At 53.1% G+C, this 19,851-nt stretch overlaps 11 protein-coding genes across 11 annotated transcripts; 7 read left to right on the top strand and 4 right to left on the bottom strand.

The window, feature by feature from the left end:
* Positions 1-1,378: 1,378 nt before the first annotated feature.
* Positions 1,379-2,728, top strand: ALT_5806 (TauD/TfdA family dioxygenase; the record flags this gene model as incomplete). Its single annotated transcript, XM_033560092.2, has 4 exons — positions 1,379-1,628; positions 1,672-2,158; positions 2,204-2,509; positions 2,569-2,728. 4 exons carry the CDS (start codon positions 1,379-1,381, stop codon positions 2,726-2,728), a joined length of 1,203 nt encoding a protein of 400 aa, XP_033415983.2.
* Positions 2,729-3,376: 648 nt separating this feature from the next.
* ALT_5805 (putative MFS multidrug transporter) lies at positions 3,377-4,985 on the top strand (the record flags this gene model as incomplete). The annotated part of the gene is made up of 3 exons (XM_033560091.2): positions 3,377-3,583; positions 3,630-4,124; positions 4,170-4,985. 3 exons carry the CDS (start codon positions 3,377-3,379, stop codon positions 4,983-4,985), a joined length of 1,518 nt encoding a protein of 505 aa, XP_033415982.2.
* Positions 4,986-5,009: 24 nt separating this feature from the next.
* ALT_5804 (putative MFS multidrug transporter) lies at positions 5,010-6,652 on the bottom strand (the record flags this gene model as incomplete). The annotated part of the gene is made up of 3 exons (XM_033560090.2): positions 5,010-5,559; positions 5,606-6,426; positions 6,473-6,652. The coding sequence occupies 3 exons, from the start codon at positions 6,650-6,652 to the stop codon at positions 5,010-5,012; spliced, it is 1,551 nt and encodes a 516-aa protein (XP_033415981.2).
* Positions 6,653-7,680: 1,028 nt separating this feature from the next.
* Positions 7,681-8,165, top strand: ALT_5803 (F-box protein; the record flags this gene model as incomplete). Its single annotated transcript, XM_033560089.2, has 2 exons — positions 7,681-7,877; positions 7,952-8,165. 2 exons carry the CDS (start codon positions 7,681-7,683, stop codon positions 8,163-8,165), a joined length of 411 nt encoding a protein of 136 aa, XP_033415980.2.
* Positions 8,166-11,432: 3,267 nt separating this feature from the next.
* On the top strand, positions 11,433-12,653 carry ALT_5802 (putative extracellular sialidase/neuraminidase; the record flags this gene model as incomplete). The annotated part of the gene is made up of 1 exon (XM_033560088.2): positions 11,433-12,653. One exon carries the CDS (start codon positions 11,433-11,435, stop codon positions 12,651-12,653), a length of 1,221 nt encoding a protein of 406 aa, XP_033415979.2.
* A 161-nt stretch (positions 12,654-12,814) lies between these two features.
* Positions 12,815-13,274, top strand: ALT_5801 (uncharacterized protein; the record flags this gene model as incomplete). The annotated part of the gene is made up of 4 exons (XM_033560087.2): positions 12,815-12,871; positions 12,921-12,997; positions 13,052-13,096; positions 13,154-13,274. 4 exons carry the CDS (start codon positions 12,815-12,817, stop codon positions 13,272-13,274), a joined length of 300 nt encoding a protein of 99 aa, XP_033415978.1.
* A 201-nt stretch (positions 13,275-13,475) lies between these two features.
* On the top strand, positions 13,476-14,616 carry ALT_5800 (putative polyphenol monooxygenase; the record flags this gene model as incomplete). Its single annotated transcript, XM_033560086.2, has 3 exons — positions 13,476-13,564; positions 13,607-13,732; positions 13,785-14,616. The coding sequence occupies 3 exons, from the start codon at positions 13,476-13,478 to the stop codon at positions 14,614-14,616; spliced, it is 1,047 nt and encodes a 348-aa protein (XP_033415977.2).
* An 18-nt stretch (positions 14,617-14,634) lies between these two features.
* On the bottom strand, positions 14,635-15,696 carry ALT_5799 (putative glycosyl hydrolase; the record flags this gene model as incomplete). The annotated part of the gene is made up of 1 exon (XM_033560085.2): positions 14,635-15,696. The coding sequence occupies one exon, from the start codon at positions 15,694-15,696 to the stop codon at positions 14,635-14,637; it is 1,062 nt and encodes a 353-aa protein (XP_033415976.2).
* A 306-nt stretch (positions 15,697-16,002) lies between these two features.
* ALT_5798 (uncharacterized protein) lies at positions 16,003-16,692 on the bottom strand (the record flags this gene model as incomplete). Its single annotated transcript, XM_033560084.2, has 1 exon — positions 16,003-16,692. The coding sequence occupies one exon, from the start codon at positions 16,690-16,692 to the stop codon at positions 16,003-16,005; it is 690 nt and encodes a 229-aa protein (XP_033415975.2).
* A 156-nt stretch (positions 16,693-16,848) lies between these two features.
* ALT_5797 (uncharacterized protein) lies at positions 16,849-17,310 on the bottom strand (the record flags this gene model as incomplete). The annotated part of the gene is made up of 1 exon (XM_033560083.2): positions 16,849-17,310. One exon carries the CDS (start codon positions 17,308-17,310, stop codon positions 16,849-16,851), a length of 462 nt encoding a protein of 153 aa, XP_033415974.2.
* Positions 17,311-18,429: 1,119 nt separating this feature from the next.
* mep20 (neutral protease 2 homolog) lies at positions 18,430-19,567 on the top strand (the record flags this gene model as incomplete). The annotated part of the gene is made up of 2 exons (XM_033560082.2): positions 18,430-18,649; positions 18,711-19,567. 2 exons carry the CDS (start codon positions 18,430-18,432, stop codon positions 19,565-19,567), a joined length of 1,077 nt encoding a protein of 358 aa, XP_033415973.2.
* Between the last annotated feature and the right edge of the window lie 284 nt (positions 19,568-19,851).

Raw genomic sequence — 19,851 nt, 5'->3', positions numbered from 1 at the left:
GTCACCTCACCTATAGGCCTCTAAGAATGTGACGTCTATAGTGTCGGTCCATGGCATGCAAGACTTACAAACACTTATCATCAGTTGGAACATATAAATGCATGGCACAAGCTCAAGGGAGGAGAACTTAGCATCTAGGACAAACCACAGAACCCACCAAGCCTAGGGGTGCCTAGCCCGCTATGAGTTCTGGTCTAGGGGGCAGGGGGCTTACGGCGGGACAACAATGAGCCATGTCGATGCTTGTCTTTTCCATGTTTCCACAGCAATTTTGGAATCGAGAACTGATAAAGGCGTCAAAGAGCGTCTGCGCAGCTGGTTCCTTTTCCAATGTGGGTCCCCTGAATAATGCTTAAAACTCCCTCAACAGATCCTTATTACCAACATTAACTATCTGAACAGGCGGATCGCCCAGCAACCCCACCAGGCCAGACCTCAGGCCGCTTCTCTGGTGATATGCAGAGAAACCGCGGCCATGGGTACATCTAGCGCGCTTTAACTCTGGGTGTAATACGCAATGTCAACCACATCCTTATTTCTTTGGTTGTGATAAAGAAGGCACAGGCTGTCAGACGCATCAGCACCATCCAACAGCGTCTTTAAACTAGAAGGGTGAATAATCTCTGCCATAACAGAAGGCTGCATCTCCAGCTCCTCCGTCTGTCACAGGAACATGGCGGTCGGACTCGAAGGGTCATCCACGTGGCATCGCCGCGTCCAGTTGAGATGCAGCACATCCCGACGCGGCTGCAGTCCAGGCTAGTCATCTCTTCCAGGTCTAATCTGCGCCCCTGTTCCAGCGCGACTTGCCGAGACTCGCGGTTGACGAATGCGATGGCTGGCTGCTGAGCGTTTTGGTCCGTTATGCGGTCAGCCCAGCAGGCTTGACGGGATTCGTTGCCGTCGAGAAGGAAGTCGGAGATGTCTTCTGCTGCTGTCGAGTACGGTAGCAGTGCTTGCAGATGAGACGGCGTAATTCTACAGGACAAAGTAGTAAAAAGCGCCCATTTGTCAGTTACTGTTATAACTCATAAGACGTAGAAAGAAGGCACGAAAGGTCTCCTCGATTTGTCGTAGATATATCGGCCCTGAATCCCCAATTGGCGGACCGATCCTAGCCGACACCCCACAGTAGTTTCTGCCTTTCAGAGGTATACGTCGAGTTACATTTTGACAGAATCGGGGGTAGATTTGTTAGGAGGGTTTTTATTACAGAGGGTACATATTAATGGATGGCAGTCTAGTGCAGTACACATGATGGTGCAATACTTCGCTATACAGGCATCCGATGATGTGATACCTGCGGGGACTTATATACCACCTTCACACTTCACGCGCAGAGTTGATCACCAGACAGTCAAAGGGTATTCCTAGCAAAATGGTCGAAATTCAGACACTCAGTCAACCTGATATCCAATATCATCCAGATTACGAAAAGTATCTGGCCCGTGTGCAGCGTCGCAAGGCAACCGAGGATCTGCCCAAGTCTCTTCCTCCTGGCTTCCCCGAGAAACTCTCTTCTCCTCTTGTCTGGGAGGGCAAGGAAATAGAAAAGCGCGACGACTGGATCTATAAGCTTAATGACGCGCAGCGAGAGGAGATCCACGCTGCGTTGAATAGCTTCAAGGGTACGCTATCAAACCAATCGCATAGCATGTCTAACCTCAACAGCCCTGGGCCTTGGTCCCGGCCACATCAACCAGGAGACATTCCCCCTTCCCACTCTCCACCCTATACTGAGAGAACTATCGCACGAAATCCACCACGGCCGAGGTTTCTTCGTCCTCCGCGGCTTAGACGTCGACCGGTACTCCCGCGAGGACAACATCTTCATCTACGCCGGCGTATCCTCGCATATCGGCAGCCTCCGTGGCCGGCAGCAGGACCAACGACAAGAGGACGGGACCTCGGTCGTGCTCGCGCACATCAAGGACCTGACGCGCACCGATCAAGCAGGCAATATCGGCGGACCCGGCAGCACAGCCGACAAACAGGTCTTCCACACCGACGCAGGCGATATCGTCTCTCTGCTCTGTCTCCAGACAGCCGCAGAGGGCGGCGAAAGCCAGATCTCCAGCAGCTGGCTCGTGTATAACATCCTCGCCAAGGAACGGCCGGATTTGATCTGGACGTTGGCGACGGATTGGCCTGTGGATGGGTGAGTGCGCCCTCTCACCCAGTTAATCTCTTGCTTACAGCGTAGCTTCAATAACCCCGAGCGCCCATATACATCGCGTCCCTTGCTCTACCACCAGAACGCAACGGCTTCGACACCCGAGCGCGTCCTCATCCAGTACGCCCGGCGGTACTTCACCGGTTTCCTCGCCCAGCCCCGCTCGCGCGATATCCCGCCCATCACTGAAGCGCAGGCTGAAGCGCTCGACGCGCTGCACTTTCTGGCGGAGGAGCACAGCGCCGCGCTGGATTTTCAGAAGGGGGATGTGCAGTATATTAATAACCTGAGTATTTTCCATGCTCGCAAGGGGTTCCGCGATGCCCCGGGGAAAGAGTAAGCTTTGCCCCTGGTGATATATATGTGACATAACTATGATATACTAACGGTCGCAGGCGACATTTGCTACGGCTCTGGCTGCGGGACCCGGAAAATGCCTGGGAGACGCCTGAACCTTTGCGGGAGCGGTGGGATATTGTGTATGGAGATGTGACGCCGGAGGAACAGGTGTTTCCTTTGGAGCCGAAGGTGCAGAAGAAGAATATTAGCGCGTAGTCTAGAACTACAGGCAGTTGAGTGTGTGAAACAGATCTCTTTAGCTTTGGATAGGTACCAAATCAATTGTGATAAGCTCTGTGGCTGCAGGAGCCGACTTGGTATACTTGGCGAACTCTACCTCGGCCATAGTTAAGCTTCCGGTGCTTGGCTGTAACTTTGTGGTATAAAGTTTAGAATAGCTATTGTACGGATTGTGACATATGTGCACCGTGGGAATGATAGAATTCGATGCTCTTCAAACATGAATAGATGCCATCATGCTGACAGGATATCCACCTGTTGTATGTATCCATCGGAATCCAGATCGGCAGTTGACCCAGCCTCGGCAAGGAATGACAGCTCCGTCGGAAAGAAACAGACCAGAAAATCCCCGGGTTCGTGGGGGATCAGCGTATCAGCGAGTGGAGAGTCCTCCCCGGATTCCCCCACGGCAAGCAAGTAGCGACAATTACCGGGCACTAGACGGAATAGCTTCATTAGGAGCCAATAGTCATCTCGACTATTGTTCATCGCACGTTGATCCCCGCTTCTCAATCAGCCATAAGGGGCTTCTGCTTGATTCAGTCCCAGGACCTTTATAACGATTGTTCTACCATTTTGAGTCTCATCATGCCATCCATCGACCTCCCAGAACAGACCTTTACCATGGACGACACATCCAGACAGACGAAAACGCAGTCGGACTTTCTCGAAAAAGCAGAAGCAGAAGCAGACATCGGCATCGTCCCAGACCCAGCCAGCGAACTATCCGAGCCTCATCGTGCATATCTCCTCCAGCGACATGGCACCCTCGACCTCGATCCCCTCCCGAGTATGGACCCGGCAGATCCATACAACTGGCCTTTATGGAAGGTAGTCTGCCCCTACTACAGCTGCGAACATCAACTAAAGAAAACAGAGAATAACCAACCTCCTCCTGGTGGCCTTCCACGCCTTCATGGGCACCTTCATCGCAGCAGGCATCATCGCCGCGTACGAGGACATCGCCATCGACCTGGGCGTCTCAATCCAGAAAGTCAGCTACCTCACCTCGCTGCAGATCGCGATCCTAGGCGGCGGCCCGCTGGTCTGGAAACCGCTCTCGCAGCGCTTCGGACGGAGGCCTATCTTCCTGGTATCGCTGGTCCTAAGCTGCGTGTGCAATATCGGCTGCGCGAAGAGCCCGGATTATGCGTCTATGGCGGCGTGTAGGGCGCTCGTTGCGTTCTTCATTTGTCCTGCTATGGCGATTGGGAGTGCAGTCGTTGCGGAAACGTTTTTCAAGCGCGAGAGAGCTAGATACATGGGTGTCTGGACGGTGATGGTCACGCTGGGTGTGCCGATTGGACCGTTCATTTTTGGGTTTGTTGCGCAGCGCGTGGGATATAGGTGGATATACTGGATTCTGGCAATTGTACGTTCTGCATCTAACTATCAGGATACCTGCTGACTAGGACAGACCAACGCCGTTCAATTCATCCTCTACCTCTTCCTCGGCCCTGAAACCCGCTACATCGGCACAGACATGACCTCCAAAACGTCAGCCCTCCAACGCGAATATCTCTCCCTCCGACGCATCGATCCCACCCCTTTCACGCTCCGCGAATTCTACCACCCCCTCACCCTCTTCACCAACATCCCCGTCCTGACCGCCGCGTGCGCCTACGCAATGGTCTTCCTCTTCGGCAGCGTCCTCAACTCCGTCGAAGTCCCTCAGCTGCTACAATCCAAGTTCAGACTCAACGCCCAACAACTCGGCCTCCAGTTCCTCGGGCTTATCATCGGCTCCCTCCTCGGCGAGCAGCTCGGCGGCCACGCCTCAGACATCTGGATGGCGTTCCGCGCGCGCCGCATCTCCCGCCGCCCGCCGCCTGAATTCCGCCTCTGGCTGAGCTATATCGGGTTCCTGCTGACAATCGCAGGAATGGTTGTCTTCCTAGTATGCACGGAGCACGCGAAGCAAGGCGTGTGGACCGTGTCGCCAGTGGTGGGGACCGGCGTCGCGGCGTTCGGGAACCAGGTTGTCACGACTGTGCTGACGACGTACGCGGTTGATGCGTACCCGGCCGATGCGGGGAGTATCGGGGTGTTTATCAACTTTGTGCGGTCCGAGTGGGGGTTTATCGGGCCGTTCTGGTTCACGGCGATGTTTGAGAAAGTGGGTATTGCGAGGAGTGCGGGTGTGGTGACGGCGTTGATTATGGGGGTTAGTTTTGTGCCGACGGCGCTGCTGCATTGGAAGGGGGAGAAGCTTCGTCTTCGTCAGAAGGAGTAGATTGTATTGTATGGAGTATAGATACTATAGATTACTCTCTAAAGCCCTCCGCTCATCAACGGTCAGGTCGCTCTTGGCCCGACTGATCCTCACAAACAACGCATTCAGCACTAGCCCCAAGCCTGACAATGCAACCTGGAACCAGAATACAGCTTGGTAACTCTTCCTCAGTCCTTGATCATCCGTGTTGACTTGCACGATATCCGCAAACCCCAGATGTAGCGCAATCCCGAGATGCAACGTGCAGTTGATCAGCGCCCCCGCCAGCCCCTGCTTCTCCAGCGGCATGTTACTTGTGATGAAGATGTTCGTAACGTTGAAACTGATGTCGATCCCTATCGTGCCGCAGATCATGGCCGGGAAGACAAACGCCCAGTACCCTCCGTTCTCCGGGAGGAGGGCAAAGAAGAGGCCCGAGCCGATATACCCCAGGCAGGAGATGAGCATGAGGATCGTACCGGGGATGCGGTGCAGGATGAAGCCGCCGACTGTGGAGATAAGCAGGCCCCCGAACGCCATGGGGACTGTCCATGCGACAATTTGCAGCGGACTGGCGTGCATGATGCTTTGCATGCTGCGATGCGTTAGCGTGGCCACAAAGCTCAGGAAAGGAGACATACTATAACGCTCCGTACAGCAGGAAAATTCCCAAACTGCCGTACAAACAAACAAGCGAGAACAGCAACGGCTTCATGTACTTGACTGCAAAGACATCCGCCGTCACCAGGGGATCCGCTACCACCCATCCCTCGACATACACAAACACCGCGAGCAACACCACCCCGAGCGCAAAACACACATCGATATACGCCGTCGCCCACTGCCTCGGCGCATGCGCACTCCCCGCAATCGCAAACACCAGCAACACCAGCCCAGGCACCAACAGCCCGGCCCCGAGCCAATCCATCCCAACTTTTCTCGTTTTCCTGCGCTCCGCAAAATCACTCGGGATGGAGAAAAACGACGTCAGAGCCGTAATCGCAGCCAGAATCCCCCCAATAAAGAAATACCACCTCCAGCTGAGAAACCTCCCACACAGACCCGAGAAGAAAATCCCCACGAAGAACCCCAGCGCCGCGCAGGCGCCGTACACGCTGAAGACGAGGTTCTTCCGTGGTCCGGGGCGGTACACGCTGCCCAGGATCATCATGCCAGACGGCAAGAATGCAGCGAGCGCGAGGCCTTGCAGTGCGCGGCAGATTACCAGCATTAGCCAGGTTTGCGAGAAGCCGGCGAGGATGGAGGAGACGGTGAGCCAGGCGGCGCCGAAGAGGTAGCATGCAAAGCCGCCGTACATGTCTGCTAGACGGCCGAAGATCAGGAGCGTGGAGGTGACTGCCAAAGACAGCGCGGTGGAGGGCCAGATGGAGGAGGCGAGGGGGATGTCTAGTGCCGAGATGAGGGTTGGGAGGAGGATGTTGGAGCCGGAGATGTAATATTCCTGGATTGTCAGTCGGTAGCAATGGTTAGGGGACGGGAGGGCATACAGCGAGGATTTGTGACATGACGATGGAGAAGCAAAAGGTTAGTTCGGACCACAAGCTGGAGAAGCAGGGTGGTCGCTCGCGGCCTAGCCTTTCGAGGCGAGCTTCGCTATCTTCTATATCGTGGATTGCCATCTCGGCAGGGACCATTTTAACTGACTTATCCTCCATAGTCATGTTCATTACGGGGATCACTATGTCGACGATGTCAATTTATATCTGCAGGACATTCTGATTTCTAAGCATGGTCGAATCTACTCGTCCATTAGCCAAGACACTTGGAGATGCCAACCTTCCAGAATAAGTTTCTACTCGGAGAATTGTGCCCACAATCATCTACCACGCAAGATATAGTCATAGTACATCGAAGCTTGGCCTCTTGGCGCTGATACTTGGCTTCCGTTTTAGGAAGTTGTGAGGAGTGGGTCTATATACGAGATCCACCAGAATCTTTCGATAGCTTTGTTCAGAGGATTTGAGCGTCGATTTCTGCTCATATCTCGCTGGAGGACGGGAATTGCTTTCGAATCAGAAAGATATTAATATAATCGACTGTTGAGCTTTGAGTTGTCCCGCTCTCTTGCGGAACCTCATCAATGCTGCACTAAACTCACTAATCTGTCTATAATTCACTTTGGCAGGCTGCAAAGCTTACTGCGTGATGAGTAGCTACGATCGCCTGAGAAAGTCCTACGAAGTGATCCATGGAGTTGGTGATCAGACACAAGTATATCTTCTGGAAGGCGACGTACGCCGCCATCAAGCACGTTGTCCGGACTCTCAATCGGTCATTCCGAGTAGAGCAACAGCCCTAACTCACGGAGATCGTCTCTAAGCTTCCTGTCCGGTTCTCGTTGACGCTGTGTCTGATTTCAGAAGCCCACTATCTAGTGAAGACAAGTTACGATTGCTCTCAAGATGAGGGTGTATCTCAGGCTCCCTCATACCGGAGCACTCCGTTATGCAGCTGGCAATAGCCATATAATGCACACCCCATTCACCTGTGCATGAAGTCAGGATAAAGGATGCATCTTCCCAGGCTTCTCATAACGGAGGACTCCGTTATGCAGTTGGGAATAGTCACAGAATGTGAAGCATGATGTACTATAAAAACAGTACTCTTGGAAGCATGCAACTGATGCAACTCTTTACCTTCTTGTTACTCCTTTATTGGCATAACTTGAGCACAAAATACACTCATACACTCCATCATGGCATCCACAACTACCTTCCTCAATCTCCCAGCAGAGATCCACTTTATGATCTGCGAGTACCTTGACCCTGCCTCGGCAGTGGCTTTGAAAAACGCGACTAAACGCCTACGGTCCGCCCTTATTGTCAAGGATCCAAAGTATTTCAAGTCCAAGGACTTTGACATCTATTACATGAAGCTAGAAATGTGGCCGGAGTGAGTATATCTTCAAACAATAGTCCAGGCGGGGGAGTCATAGGAGGTGTGATCCTATACTTACATACCTCTAGATACGCAGGCTACTTTTTTTGCTTCGAATGTTGGGTATTCCTGCCAACCAACAATTTCACCGAAGACCAAGTCACGGGCAAGTGCGGAAAGAACGGGTATGCAGCGTCGAGGAGATTCTGCATGTCCTGCGGCGCGAATGGAGGCACATATCATCCCTACGACAACAACATGATGGACGACCAGATGGCCTATTACTACCGCCACCTGCAGTGAAATGGTGTACGGGCTTATCGCCAATGTGATAATTGCAAGACGTCGACTTTATGATGCTGCGACGAGGGGGATAATCTTATGTATACTATTGGTATGCGTCAAGTCCTTATTTAAATTGGGGATACTAATATGAAGATTAAGAGACGGCACACTAGATCCATGCAAGGTCTTGCGCTTAGTGGTCAATCTAGACACGCCAGTTTATGACTTATGCTAAACTCGGAATGTTTTGAGAAACTGGTGATTGTGTCTTCTTAGGGATCATGCCTGGGTTTATGTTTTGGAGTTTGCTGGTGCAGTGAAGACAATGTACAGTAATATTGGAAGATCAAGTCTCGTTAAAGATACGCGACTCGTACTCGTCGCCCTTTCATTCTATGATAGCGCTACAATCCTAGCGATCCCATTCCTCTCCGGTGACCTTACGGCATAAGCATGACTATTACATGTTGTAAGAGCTCTAGTATGATATTCTAGGGAAGGGACACAATTTATGCATCTCGTCCCCCATGCTATATCCGGCTGAAGTGATTTTCCTTTACCCTAGCTACTGAATCGACACTTTCCTATAATCCACGGGGTAAAGCTGGCGGCATTAGTCAATGAGTGGCCATGAAAGACGTGACTCAGCTGAAGTTAATTGGATAATCCATGATGACAGCAATAAGGAGAAGCAGACTATAGAAGATAGAGTGACGGTGAATAGATGCACAATAGCCGCCTCATACTTGTCCTCGCTTAGTTCTCTCTCATTGTCCTGAGATGCCATCAGCAGTTCGAACCCCTCGCCAGTGGCTGTTCTTGATGGCCATATTATCCGGCAGCTGATATATAGGTTAGCGGCGTTAGTGCTGTAATCAATAGAGTACCTGCTCTGAATCCTGCTGAAGTAGAAGTGTTTTCTCTCTAGTCATAATAGTAAGACTGCCACCGGGGTTTCCGGCATTGACCAATAGGCGCGCCTTTTCCTAGTCAGATAACCTTGCTGAAAGGTACTCCACGGATGCACATGTCACGGAGTGTGGTTGCAGAAGAGAACTTTATGATATTGGGCTCGAAGGCAGCGCTGCTCCTCAGACTGCTCATAGCTCGAGAACGATTCCGGCGAAGGGAGCAGCACGCAGAATTTTGAGAACATCCGAAACCTTCCGGTTTGAGTCGTGCTTCAGTTGACTGCATGTTACCGAGAACTCGAATCCCAAAATAATACTTCTCAGTTACTTTACTAGTTTCCAGAGTCTGGCGACTTATTCCGACGTCACTACCTGATCGAAATGTGCAGCGGGAACTGCATTGTATATGAGTACACACATTGTGTCAATATCCCTTTGGAATTCAACCTTGCCAACTTATCCGAGTACGTTACCCAGGACGGTCGACAGACCACCTATTCACAATCCCGACAGGTGAAAATACACGATGTCCTCGATATGGCCTTGACAGCCGGCCAATATTTTACCTCGACGTGCCCTGCATGTGCACAAAGAGCTGAAGATAAAGCAAGACAGAGTATCAGCAGTGAGCCTGAAGATTATGAGACGGATGAAGGATGAACATTGAGAACAAGCCTGAACCGGAAACGGATAGGTTGGCAGATCCAGCACAGATAACGAGGATGGAAGTTCCAGTGACAACTTCGAAGACGAGCTTGGCCCTGCCTACATCCTAATGAGTCCACAGATCATGAGTATGGCGGGTAGTCATTAGGCTCTGGACGACGGTGTGCGGCTTTACCATTTTCGAGAAATTTCAGCATCATTTCGTCAGTTCTTTCTTCCACTTTTCCTTGCCAGCAAATGCGCGGCGTGCGGTTCAAGTCGGGCAGTGAAACCACAATTCATGTGGTGTATGAAGTGTTGGCGTACTTCGTTGAATGACTATGACACGAACAGCCCCCAGCAGAAGGTGATCTGGCTGTCTATTTTTTCAGAGAACAATGCAAAGCCTTTACATATGTGATTAGTTTGTACTTTGCCGTCTTCTTCATTACGTGTTTTGTCATATTTGGTTATCATGTCGTTGAAGTGAGATTGCAAAGCTAGGGAGCGGCTCAATACAGCTGACATTAGTATGACCACTTTCACTGGTTGTCTGTACCTGAATGTTCCAGTCAGCTTTCACCAGTAGACTTCATCTCCTAGTAACCGGAGAGACTCTGCTTTCGAATCATACACGGACAGATTATTCATGATATAAGGAACAAAATAAGAAAGTATGCATGCTACTAGGTCTGCACTTCCTGGCAAGGGAGTATCTGTGCTTCGTGACTGGCTTGCTGAAGCCCGTTCACAAGTGTTGCTCTCCTCCCATGCTTCTGGGCTATGTCCATACATTTTGCGACAAGACAATATGAATGGGTTCTAGTCCTCCGTTCGCTAATATGACTCGGAATTGAATCCTACCGGGAGCACTTTGGACGCTCAGACACTCATGCCTTGACGGAGATTAGCCAAGGCGAATTTTGCCAGGTACGAAGTACCTCCTCGCATTTTACGTCCAATTTGGAAGGCTTACATGCTTGGCAGGGGATTTGGAAAACCTTCTGATTGATGGCAATGCACATTTGTATCCATTTCATCAGTCATAACCAGAACGCTGGAAGATCGAGGCACTGGTGGCTTCCCCTGACCAATACAGCATTTGTCGTTGAAGTTGCAGACAAGGGTACTGCTTCAAGACCAGCAAAGAATCGAGTCGGGTCTGTATCGCAGAGATAATTGCAGTTCGCTGACTGATCCGATGCATATCCTTGCCAGGCTCGTAGCTTTCTTCAGGAGACTCCGCCATGGACGACGTTCCTTTCGGTATGGAGTCTCATCGGGTGGACATAGCGAACGTCCTCACTCAATGTAACCTGCCCCTGGCAGCTGGAGTTACCATAAGCCCGTTTGTTCGGTTCGTGTACAAAGATCATGAACAGACCGGGATTGGTAGTTTGCTACAGTCATCCTGCAGGATGAACCATACCTCACGACAGCATCAGGCTACGAGCGGAATGGCTTATTAGTTTGACAATGCCTCGGTCCAATTTCCGAGTTCGTATTCGCTACTTGCCGTAATAAGTGATGGAATGAATACGATGCGAATGTCGATCGGATACGAGGTCTGTCTGATCAACACGAGGTTATATTTAGGGGGCTATTGAAGACACCCACGTGCGTTGATATTCAAGAATGTCTGGATAACACGATCAGGAGGCTTTTCAGGCTATGGCTATAAAATCTCCTCGACCGTCTCCTACGATAATGTTGTCCAGCAACCAGCAAGATGCAATCAATGCGCTTCATTATCCTGGCACTGCTTGTGCAGTTCCTCCCAGCATGGGCAATCAACGACCCGGCCAAATCGGCCGCTCCCTACCACGATGAATTCCCTCTCTTCCGCAGCGCCAACATGGCCTCGCCAGATAAGCTGTCTACAGGAATCGGCTTCCACTCGTTCCGCATCCCCGCGGTAGTCCGCACCACCACCGGCCGCATCCTCGCCTTCGCCGAGGGCCGCCGGCACAATAACCGGGACTTTGGCGACATCAACCTCGTCTACAAGCGCACCAAGACCACCACAAACAACGGCGCAGCCCCCTCAGACTGGGAGTCCCTGCGCGAAGTCGTCGGCTCCGGCACAGGCACCTGGGGCAATCCCACCCCCGTCGTCGATGACGACAACACCATCTACCTGTTCCTCTCATGGAACGGGGCCACCTACAGCCAGCACGGCAAGGACGTCCTACCCGACGGCACGGTGACCAAGAAAATCGACTCCACCTGGGAAGGCCGCCGTCACCTGTACCTCACCGAGTCCAAAGACGATGGCAACACCTGGTCCAAGCCCGTGGACCTCACCAAGGAACTCACCCCCAACGGCTGGGCCTGGGACGCCGTCGGCCCCGGCAACGGCATCCGCCTGACGACCGGCGAGCTGGTCATCCCCGCCATGGGCCGCAACATTATCGGCCGCGGCGCGCCGGGCAACCGCACGTGGAGCGTGCAGCGGCTTTCGGGGGCTGGTGCGGAGGGGACAATCGTGCAGACGCCCGACGGGAAGCTGTACCGCAATGACCGGCCCAGCGAGAAGGGGTACCGGATTGTGGCGCGCGGAACCCTGGATGGCTTTGGGGCGTTTGCGACGGACACCGGGTTGCCGGACCCGGCATGCGAGGGTTCGGTGCTGCAGTATAACAGCGATGCGCCGGCGCGGACGATCTTCTTGAATTCCGCGTCTGGGACGAGTCGGCGGGCGATGCGCGTGCGGATCAGCTATGACGCGGACGCGAAAAAGTTCGATTATGGCCGGAAGCTGGAGGATGCGAAGGTCACCGGGGCGGGCAATGAGGGGGGGTACTCGAGTATGACCAAGACGGGGGATTATAAGATTGGAGCGTTGGTGGAGAGCGATTTCTTCAATGATAGGACTGGGCCGAATTCGTATCGGGCGATCATCTGGAGGAGATTCAATCTGTCGTGGATTCTGAATGGTCCTAACAATTAGGTGTCGTCATTTCATCGCGATGGTGGGAATGTTTACATGTATAGATCCGCAAGGGAGTGTCTCATCCCTTGCCATCCCTAGTTTGGAAGAAATAAATACTCCTTCCAATTCTTTATTCTATTCTCCATCATACTACTCATACGATACACAATAGCCACAAAATGCACCTCTCCTGGGTCATGCTCTTGGTCGTCTCGGCCGCAGCCAAAAACACCACTGTCAGTAGTTCACTCTTACTCCAACGCAGCACTGACAGGGATACTGCAGATCGGGCTGGAAACTATCGAAGAAGGTAGCAAGACTGTCAGCGTGCCCATGGGCGATTGTCATAACATCGATTCCTAGTACGTTTGATTTGCAAACAGCGCATGCAGTATGGTGCTGACTGACCGCTACAGTGAGGTGACGACGGTGTCGGTCAAGAAGCCATGTCGATTCTTCACGTACGCTGCCATGGTCGTTTATGATTATAAACTAGCTCAGCATACTGACCAAAACAGAGGCCCCATGTGTATCGGACGACAGACACTGCTGAAACCCGGCGTCCACGAGAGCGACGAACCGGTACCGATCTGGAGTGTGTTTTGCGAGGACGAACCGGAGCATAAACTGGAGCTGTAGCTGTGACTGCCAGCATGTACGTACAGGAAGGAAGGCAATAATAGCATGCAATTATCGTATGATTTGTGGATATTCTCCTAAAGATCGTCAGGTATTGGCCGATTATCCCTGTGCAAACAGAGCACCGTTACACAGCAGGTCGGTCTAGCTGTCAGGCAGATTTAAATACTGGATATGCCTCTATCTTGATCTTCAGCAATCATGCTTCTTGTTTTCCTTCTTGTTCTAGGCGTGGTTGCATCCTCTGACCTGCCTTGTACGCTTCTCAATGCGCGAGTTCGACGAGAATGGTATGTGATGCCATCAACAGAGGATCAGTATTGACTGAATAGGAGCTCGTTGACACGGCTTGAACGACGAGACTACATCGATGCGCTGTTCTGTCTACGGTCCCTCCCCTCGATTCTCCCGAATGATCAATACCCCGGAGTCCAGGATCGGTTCGACGACTTTGTAGCGTATGTTCCAGCCTCTTGTCTACCATGAATTGATCCATTGACGAACGGGCAGAACACATATCAACTACACCTCGCACATCCACAACAACGGCCTCTTCCTCTCCTGGCATCGTCACTACCTGCACCTCTTCGAGAACACCCTCCGCACTGAATGCGCCTACAACGGCACCATCCCCTACTGGAACTGGCCCCTCCACCCCAACCTCACCGTCTCCCCCCTCTTCGACAACTCCCCCGCCTCACTCTCCGGCGACGGCACCTACAAACCAGACGAGCGCATTCTCTGCGACGAGCAGGTAGGCTGCATCGGCCGAGGCACCGGTGGCGGCTGCGTAACAGCCGGACCCTTCACCTTCCCCTCCTGGAAAGCAAACATGGGCCCACTGAACCTCCACGACCTGGCCGAGCTGTACCGCCCGCTTGATCCGTCCGCATTTAGATACAACCCGCGCTGTCTGACGCGCAGTTTTAACGCTGCTCCGCTGCACCGGTTTGCCGGCCCCGACGCCGTGCAGCGCATGCTCGCGGCGCAAACGATCCAGGAATTTCTAGCGGTGCTAGACCCGAGCACCGCGGGCCGGTTGGGCGCGCATGCCGCGGTTCATGTTGCGCTTGGGCCAACGATGGGTGATGTGTTTTCATCCGTGCAGGACCCGGCGTTCTTTCTGCATCATGCGATGGTGGATCGGCTGTGGGGCATGTGGCAGGATGCAGGGCCGGAGCGACGGTATGCGCTGAATGGGACGGCGTGGATGTTTGATCCGCCGTGGGCGCCGAATGTGACTGTCGACACGGTAGTGGAGTTTGGAGTGCTCGGAGAGCCGAGAAAAATTGCAGAGCTGATGGATCCATTGGGGGGGGAGCATTGCTATACCTACTCGTGATCGAGCTAGATAGTCTGTCTATACATGTAAAGTCCGTCTCAATGCCATGATTCGCGCCGTCCCGGCGCCAAACTCTTCCGTATCCACCTCCCCGTTCTCCAACGCTTTGGTCAGTGCATCCACAATCGCCTCACCCTGCGTGACGTTCCTCGCCGACGCAAGAATTAGATCCATTCCCGCCTGCGCAGCGAGAACCCCCCTCGCCGCATCATCGCCATACGCCCCCAACGCCCCGGCCTCAATCGCATCCGTGATGGTCACGCCCTTAAACCCATGCCGTTGTCTCAGCTCCCCTTGAATCCACTTTTCACTCAACCCAGCCGGCTTCTTATCCAGCGCAGGATAGACAGCCCAGGAGGCCATGACCATGTCCACCCCCGCCGCAATCGCAGCGCTATACGGCGCTTCATCCACCCGCCGCAACTCTCCAAGCCCGAGGTTAATCGTCACGGGCACGAGATCCGTATTCGCGTCTGCACCCGCAGCCCCAAGGCCGGGGAAATGCTTCGCCGTGGCAATCACTTTCCGTGCTTGCTGATTGCGAATGAACGCTTCCGCACAAGAAGCTACCAACTCTGAAGTATTCCCGTACGAACGACCATACTCATCTAGAAAGTCCCCCGGCGAGCGATAAACGCCTAGCACAGGCGCCAGATTCGCATTCACGCCGTACTTGGCCAGCGTGTCCGCTGCTTCAGTACCTGTTTCCGCAGCTGTAGACGCTGGATCAGAGGACAGACCGACCTGCTTCGCGGAGAGTGTCGGGCCACCAGGGAGCCGGCGGACCTTCCCGCCTTCTTGGTCGGTCATGATGAGGAGGGGCGTGCCATTGTAGTCTGGGGAGGAGGCGTAGGTTTTCTGGATGTTGGCGATGGTGGTTGGGAGGTTGGCGTCGATGTTTTCGCCGAAGAGGATCAGGCCGCCTACTTTGCCCGAGGAGATGAGGGACAGGAGGTTTGCTGGGGGGGAGGGGCCGGGGTAGGAGTAGATGACATGGGTTGCTGCTTTTGCAGTTGTAGTTGTAGTTGCGGTGGCGGTCGCAGTGTAGACTGCGCTGAGGAGGAGGAGTGAGAGTTTCATTTTCATGTGTGCGTGGTTTCTTGGTGATGCTGATGGTGAGGAGGTGCTGGATATATACCTTGGGATTCGCTAAATGAAGCCATTCGGGGTTAGATTAGTGTATCCGAGGTTGCATGATCGGCGGTTTAGGTAGTTTAGTCTGGTCATTGGGGATACTAATTGGTTGATATACGATGATACGATGCTATCCGAGCGTATAAGCAATACACTCAGATGATTGAGTACTGGCGTGCAGTGGATATAAGATGTTACTCGTTCCAGCTGTTAATGCAACCCTAATTCGCACCCAGAACAACAATACCCTCATCAGACACTCGGATCCGGCCATTGCACACCAGCAAACCTCTTCACCACGTCACGAATAACCTCATAACAAGCCCCAACCCTCACCACCCGCATGGCCCCCAAATCCACCATGGTCGAACTCGCCCGCGGCCAACCATCCCTCACCCGTCCATAATCAACCACAATATCCGCCGCCTCGCGAATCTCCTCCTCGATCTCTTCCACCACCATCTTCGTCCCTTGCCCGGTGAGATTCGCACTCGAGCCTAGCACCGCCCTGCCGGCGGCAGCAGCTACCCGTACCAACTCCTCTTGGAACGGACCCCCGTTGATCAGCATGGCCATCGTGCCGTTTACGGAACTCGCCTCTAGGGTTTCTCCGTCTAGTCTCGCGATTAACGGGTGATCCCATCTGTACGGAGCGATCACCCCAAGCGGGAGGTTGAGATCCACTGTCAGCAAGCGCACGAGATCCATTTTGTCGGAAGGGAGGACGTGGATCTCGCGGTGGAGCGCATAGCTGCCTATGATAGCGTGCCGCTTATGCGGCTGGCGACGCTTGACAGTGTAGATGCGCTGCAGAGCGGGAGCCTCAGTCGCTACGATTCCGTAGCCGACGCTCGAGGGGATGATACCTATCCCGCCTGCTGAGAGGACGGTAAACACGCGGGCTGCGTCGGTGGGGATATCAATTCTGCTAGTCGTTTGCATTGCTTTGCTATTGCACTATGAGTGACTTGGAAAAACGAGGATATAAGCATACTACAGCGCAGTGGAGAGGTTATATACTGGGAGCAGTCGTACAAGTACAACATCATGTCGACAATTCATTGACTTAGGTACTCCGCACAAAGTACAGGATGCTGGCTACTGAGTAACCTTGAACAGCGCACGCTCAGACTCAAACTCCCCCCTCTGATCGAGCTGCTGCAGCTGCGAATCCGTCACTTGGTCGCGGGGGCACTCCCAGATCCCATGCCAGATGCCCTTTGCCTGCACGGCATACTCGTGGCCTTCTTCCAGTGGTACATGAGGAATAGTGATCGTGCGCTCCATGGAGCTCTCGGCGGGGATCTCGACTAGATCATCCCGCGAAGGAGGCAGCTGGCGGTTGAACTTGATGGTGTCGAGGGTGATTGGATGATCGGCGGTGGTGTCGTTGATTTGGAAGACGCCCAGGAGGCTGGCTTTGGGGTCGAACGGGGTGCCCCAGTTGAGGAAGGTCACTGGGGTGGTTGCTGGGTTGTGGATGGCGATGTTGATGGGCAGACTGATGGGTTGAGTGGCGGAGGGAGGGACGGGCGAGAGGATTACTTGGAGGTTTGTCATGTCGTGCCGTTGTCTTCCGTTCAGCTCGTCAGTTGTTAGTTGTTAGTTGTTAGTTGAGATGTGAAATGAATAATGTCTGTCTAATGGACGCTGTGGAGGGGTATGGGAGGAGGGGACGAATGATGAAACCCCAAGCTTTACATGAAGATAGCAATCCACCAATTATATACACAGTGGACACTGCCAAGCTTTAGGCAAGGAAGATAACAGGGAATGAAAGAGGGGGAGGTGAAACAGGAAGTCTTGGGTTGCATTCTGTCAGTATCAGCCGGATATTAAGGATTGATAAAGTGGTCATGATCGGCACTTTAATCTATGCCTTTGTCTCTTTCAGTCAGTGATACGAGTCAGTCCGAGATTTCTCTGACAATCTGGAGTCGATGAAGCCACTCGTTTCACTAGTCTCAGGGGCAACTCAGGGTCTGAGTTTAGACTCTAGATACAGCAGATCATGTCTAGACACATCGTCCTGTCAATCAGTACACTGTCGTCGGTATGTGAATATCAACAACGCAAGGACAAGGCTGATATGATCGCAATACTGAATGATCACAACGGAATCTTACCGAGCACTTAATAAATGAGGACCGACTCTGCAGACAGACTATCTCGGCACGGACAGTCCTCTTCAGGCATACGGACCGCCGGTTAAACTTCTTCATCATTTATTTACATGCCGGACTAACCTTCTTGGCGTTCCAATCCAAAGTCCCGACGCTGATATACCTCGAGCAAACACCGCCTGCACACACGGTCCTCCGGCGGGCCAAGCTTACTTCGTTTTCTCTTGACCGCGATGGTGATGCTTCAAGACGCCTCGCGCAGCGGTTATGTCGGCATGTAAAACGCCATGGCGGTCTTCAGACAATCGGGGTCTTGTCATCCTGTCCAGTCGAGACTCGGGACTGGCAGATGGGATAGATGTAACCTCCTATTTTGGGCATATCTCCGTTCGTTCCCAAGACTTGTTCGTGATATCTATACTTCAATCACCAGTATCTGCGGGTCTATAAATATGAGGTTGATCCCAGGTCTGACTGAAGCATCAGCAAGAGCAAGAGCAAAAGCAAGAGCAGCAGCATCAGCATCAGCAAGCATCTCTATCCAATTCAATTCATTATGAAGGTCACAGTTCTCGCTTCTGCCATTCTGGCCCTCATCAATGGTGCTCTAGCTCTTCCGGCCAATGCCCCAACCCTGGATGTCACCCTGACCCAGGTCGACAACACTCGCATCAAGGCTACTGTCAAGAACACTGGCAATGAGGAGGTCACCTTTGTGCATCTCAACTTCTTCCAGGATGCTGCTCCTGTCAAGAAGGTCTCGCTCTTCCGCAATGGTATCTCCTCCTCCGCCTCCTTCCCCCCTCCACCAGGAGACAAGACATACTAACAAGTCAGCCACCGAGGTCGAGTTCACCGGAATCAAGCGTCGCCTCCTCTCTGAAGGCCTCTCTGACGACGCCTTGACCACCCTCGCGCCCGGCGCCACCTTCGAGGACGAGTTCGACATCGCCAGCACGGCTGACCTCGCCGAGGGTGGCACCGTGACCATCCGCACCGACGGTGTCGTCCCCATAACCACAGACCGCAAGGTCTCTGGTTACATCCCCTACCAGTCCAACGAGCTTGAAATTGAGGTCGACGCCGCAAAGGCCGCCACCGTACCCCAGGCCATCAAGCTCCTCGACCGCCGCACAAAGGTTACCTCCTGCTCCGGCAGCCGCGCCTCAGCCCTCTCCACAGCCCTACGCAACACTGTCTCCCTCGCCAACGCTGCTGCCAGCGCCGCCTCCTCGGGCTCCTCCGCCCGCTTCCAGGAGTATTTCAAGACCACCTCCAGCAGCACCCGCAGCACCGTCGCTGCACGCTTCCGGGCCGTCGCCAACGAGGCCTCCTCCCAGTCCTCCGGCAGGACTACCTACTACTGCACTGACCCCTACGGCTACTGCGACTCCAACACCCTCGCTTATACTCTCCCCTCCAGCAACCTTATCGCTAACTGCGACATCTACTACTCCGAGCTCCCTGCTCTGACCGGCTCCTGCCACGCCCAGGACCAGGCCACTACTACCCTGCATGAGCTCACCCATGCCCCGGGCGTCTACTCGCCCGGCACGGACGACAACGCCTATGGATACCGGGCTTCCACCGCCTTGAGTGCCAGCCAGGCGCTGCTCAACGCGGATACCTATGCCCTGTTTGCTAACGGTACCCCTCCTTCCTTCCCCTTTCCTCGTCCACTTTCAAGTGCTTAAACTAACATGATATAGCCGTGAACCTCAACTGCTAGACAGTCCGAGACCGTCACGAGAAATGAGAGATGAGATAGTGCAAGTTTACTTTAACATAACAGTCAATTCATTATACTTCATTACATACCATAATATAACCATCATCCAACCATAATCTTAACTATAAGCATAAGCGTAATCATAAACCATGCCTAAGCACCATTGTTCACCCGCCGACAAATCCCTTCGAGACATTTACTCCCACTATAGCAACAATCCGCATCACTCCCACACAACTGGAAATCCTC

This window comes from Aspergillus lentulus (genome assembly GCF_001445615.1).
Source record: "Aspergillus lentulus DNA, contig: Alt09, strain: IFM 54703, whole genome shotgun sequence".
Classification (NCBI taxonomy): Eukaryota; Fungi; Ascomycota; class Eurotiomycetes; order Eurotiales; family Aspergillaceae; genus Aspergillus; species Aspergillus lentulus.
The sequence above is the reverse complement of the archived record's forward strand: the minus strand, read 5'-3'. Positions and strand labels throughout refer to the sequence as shown.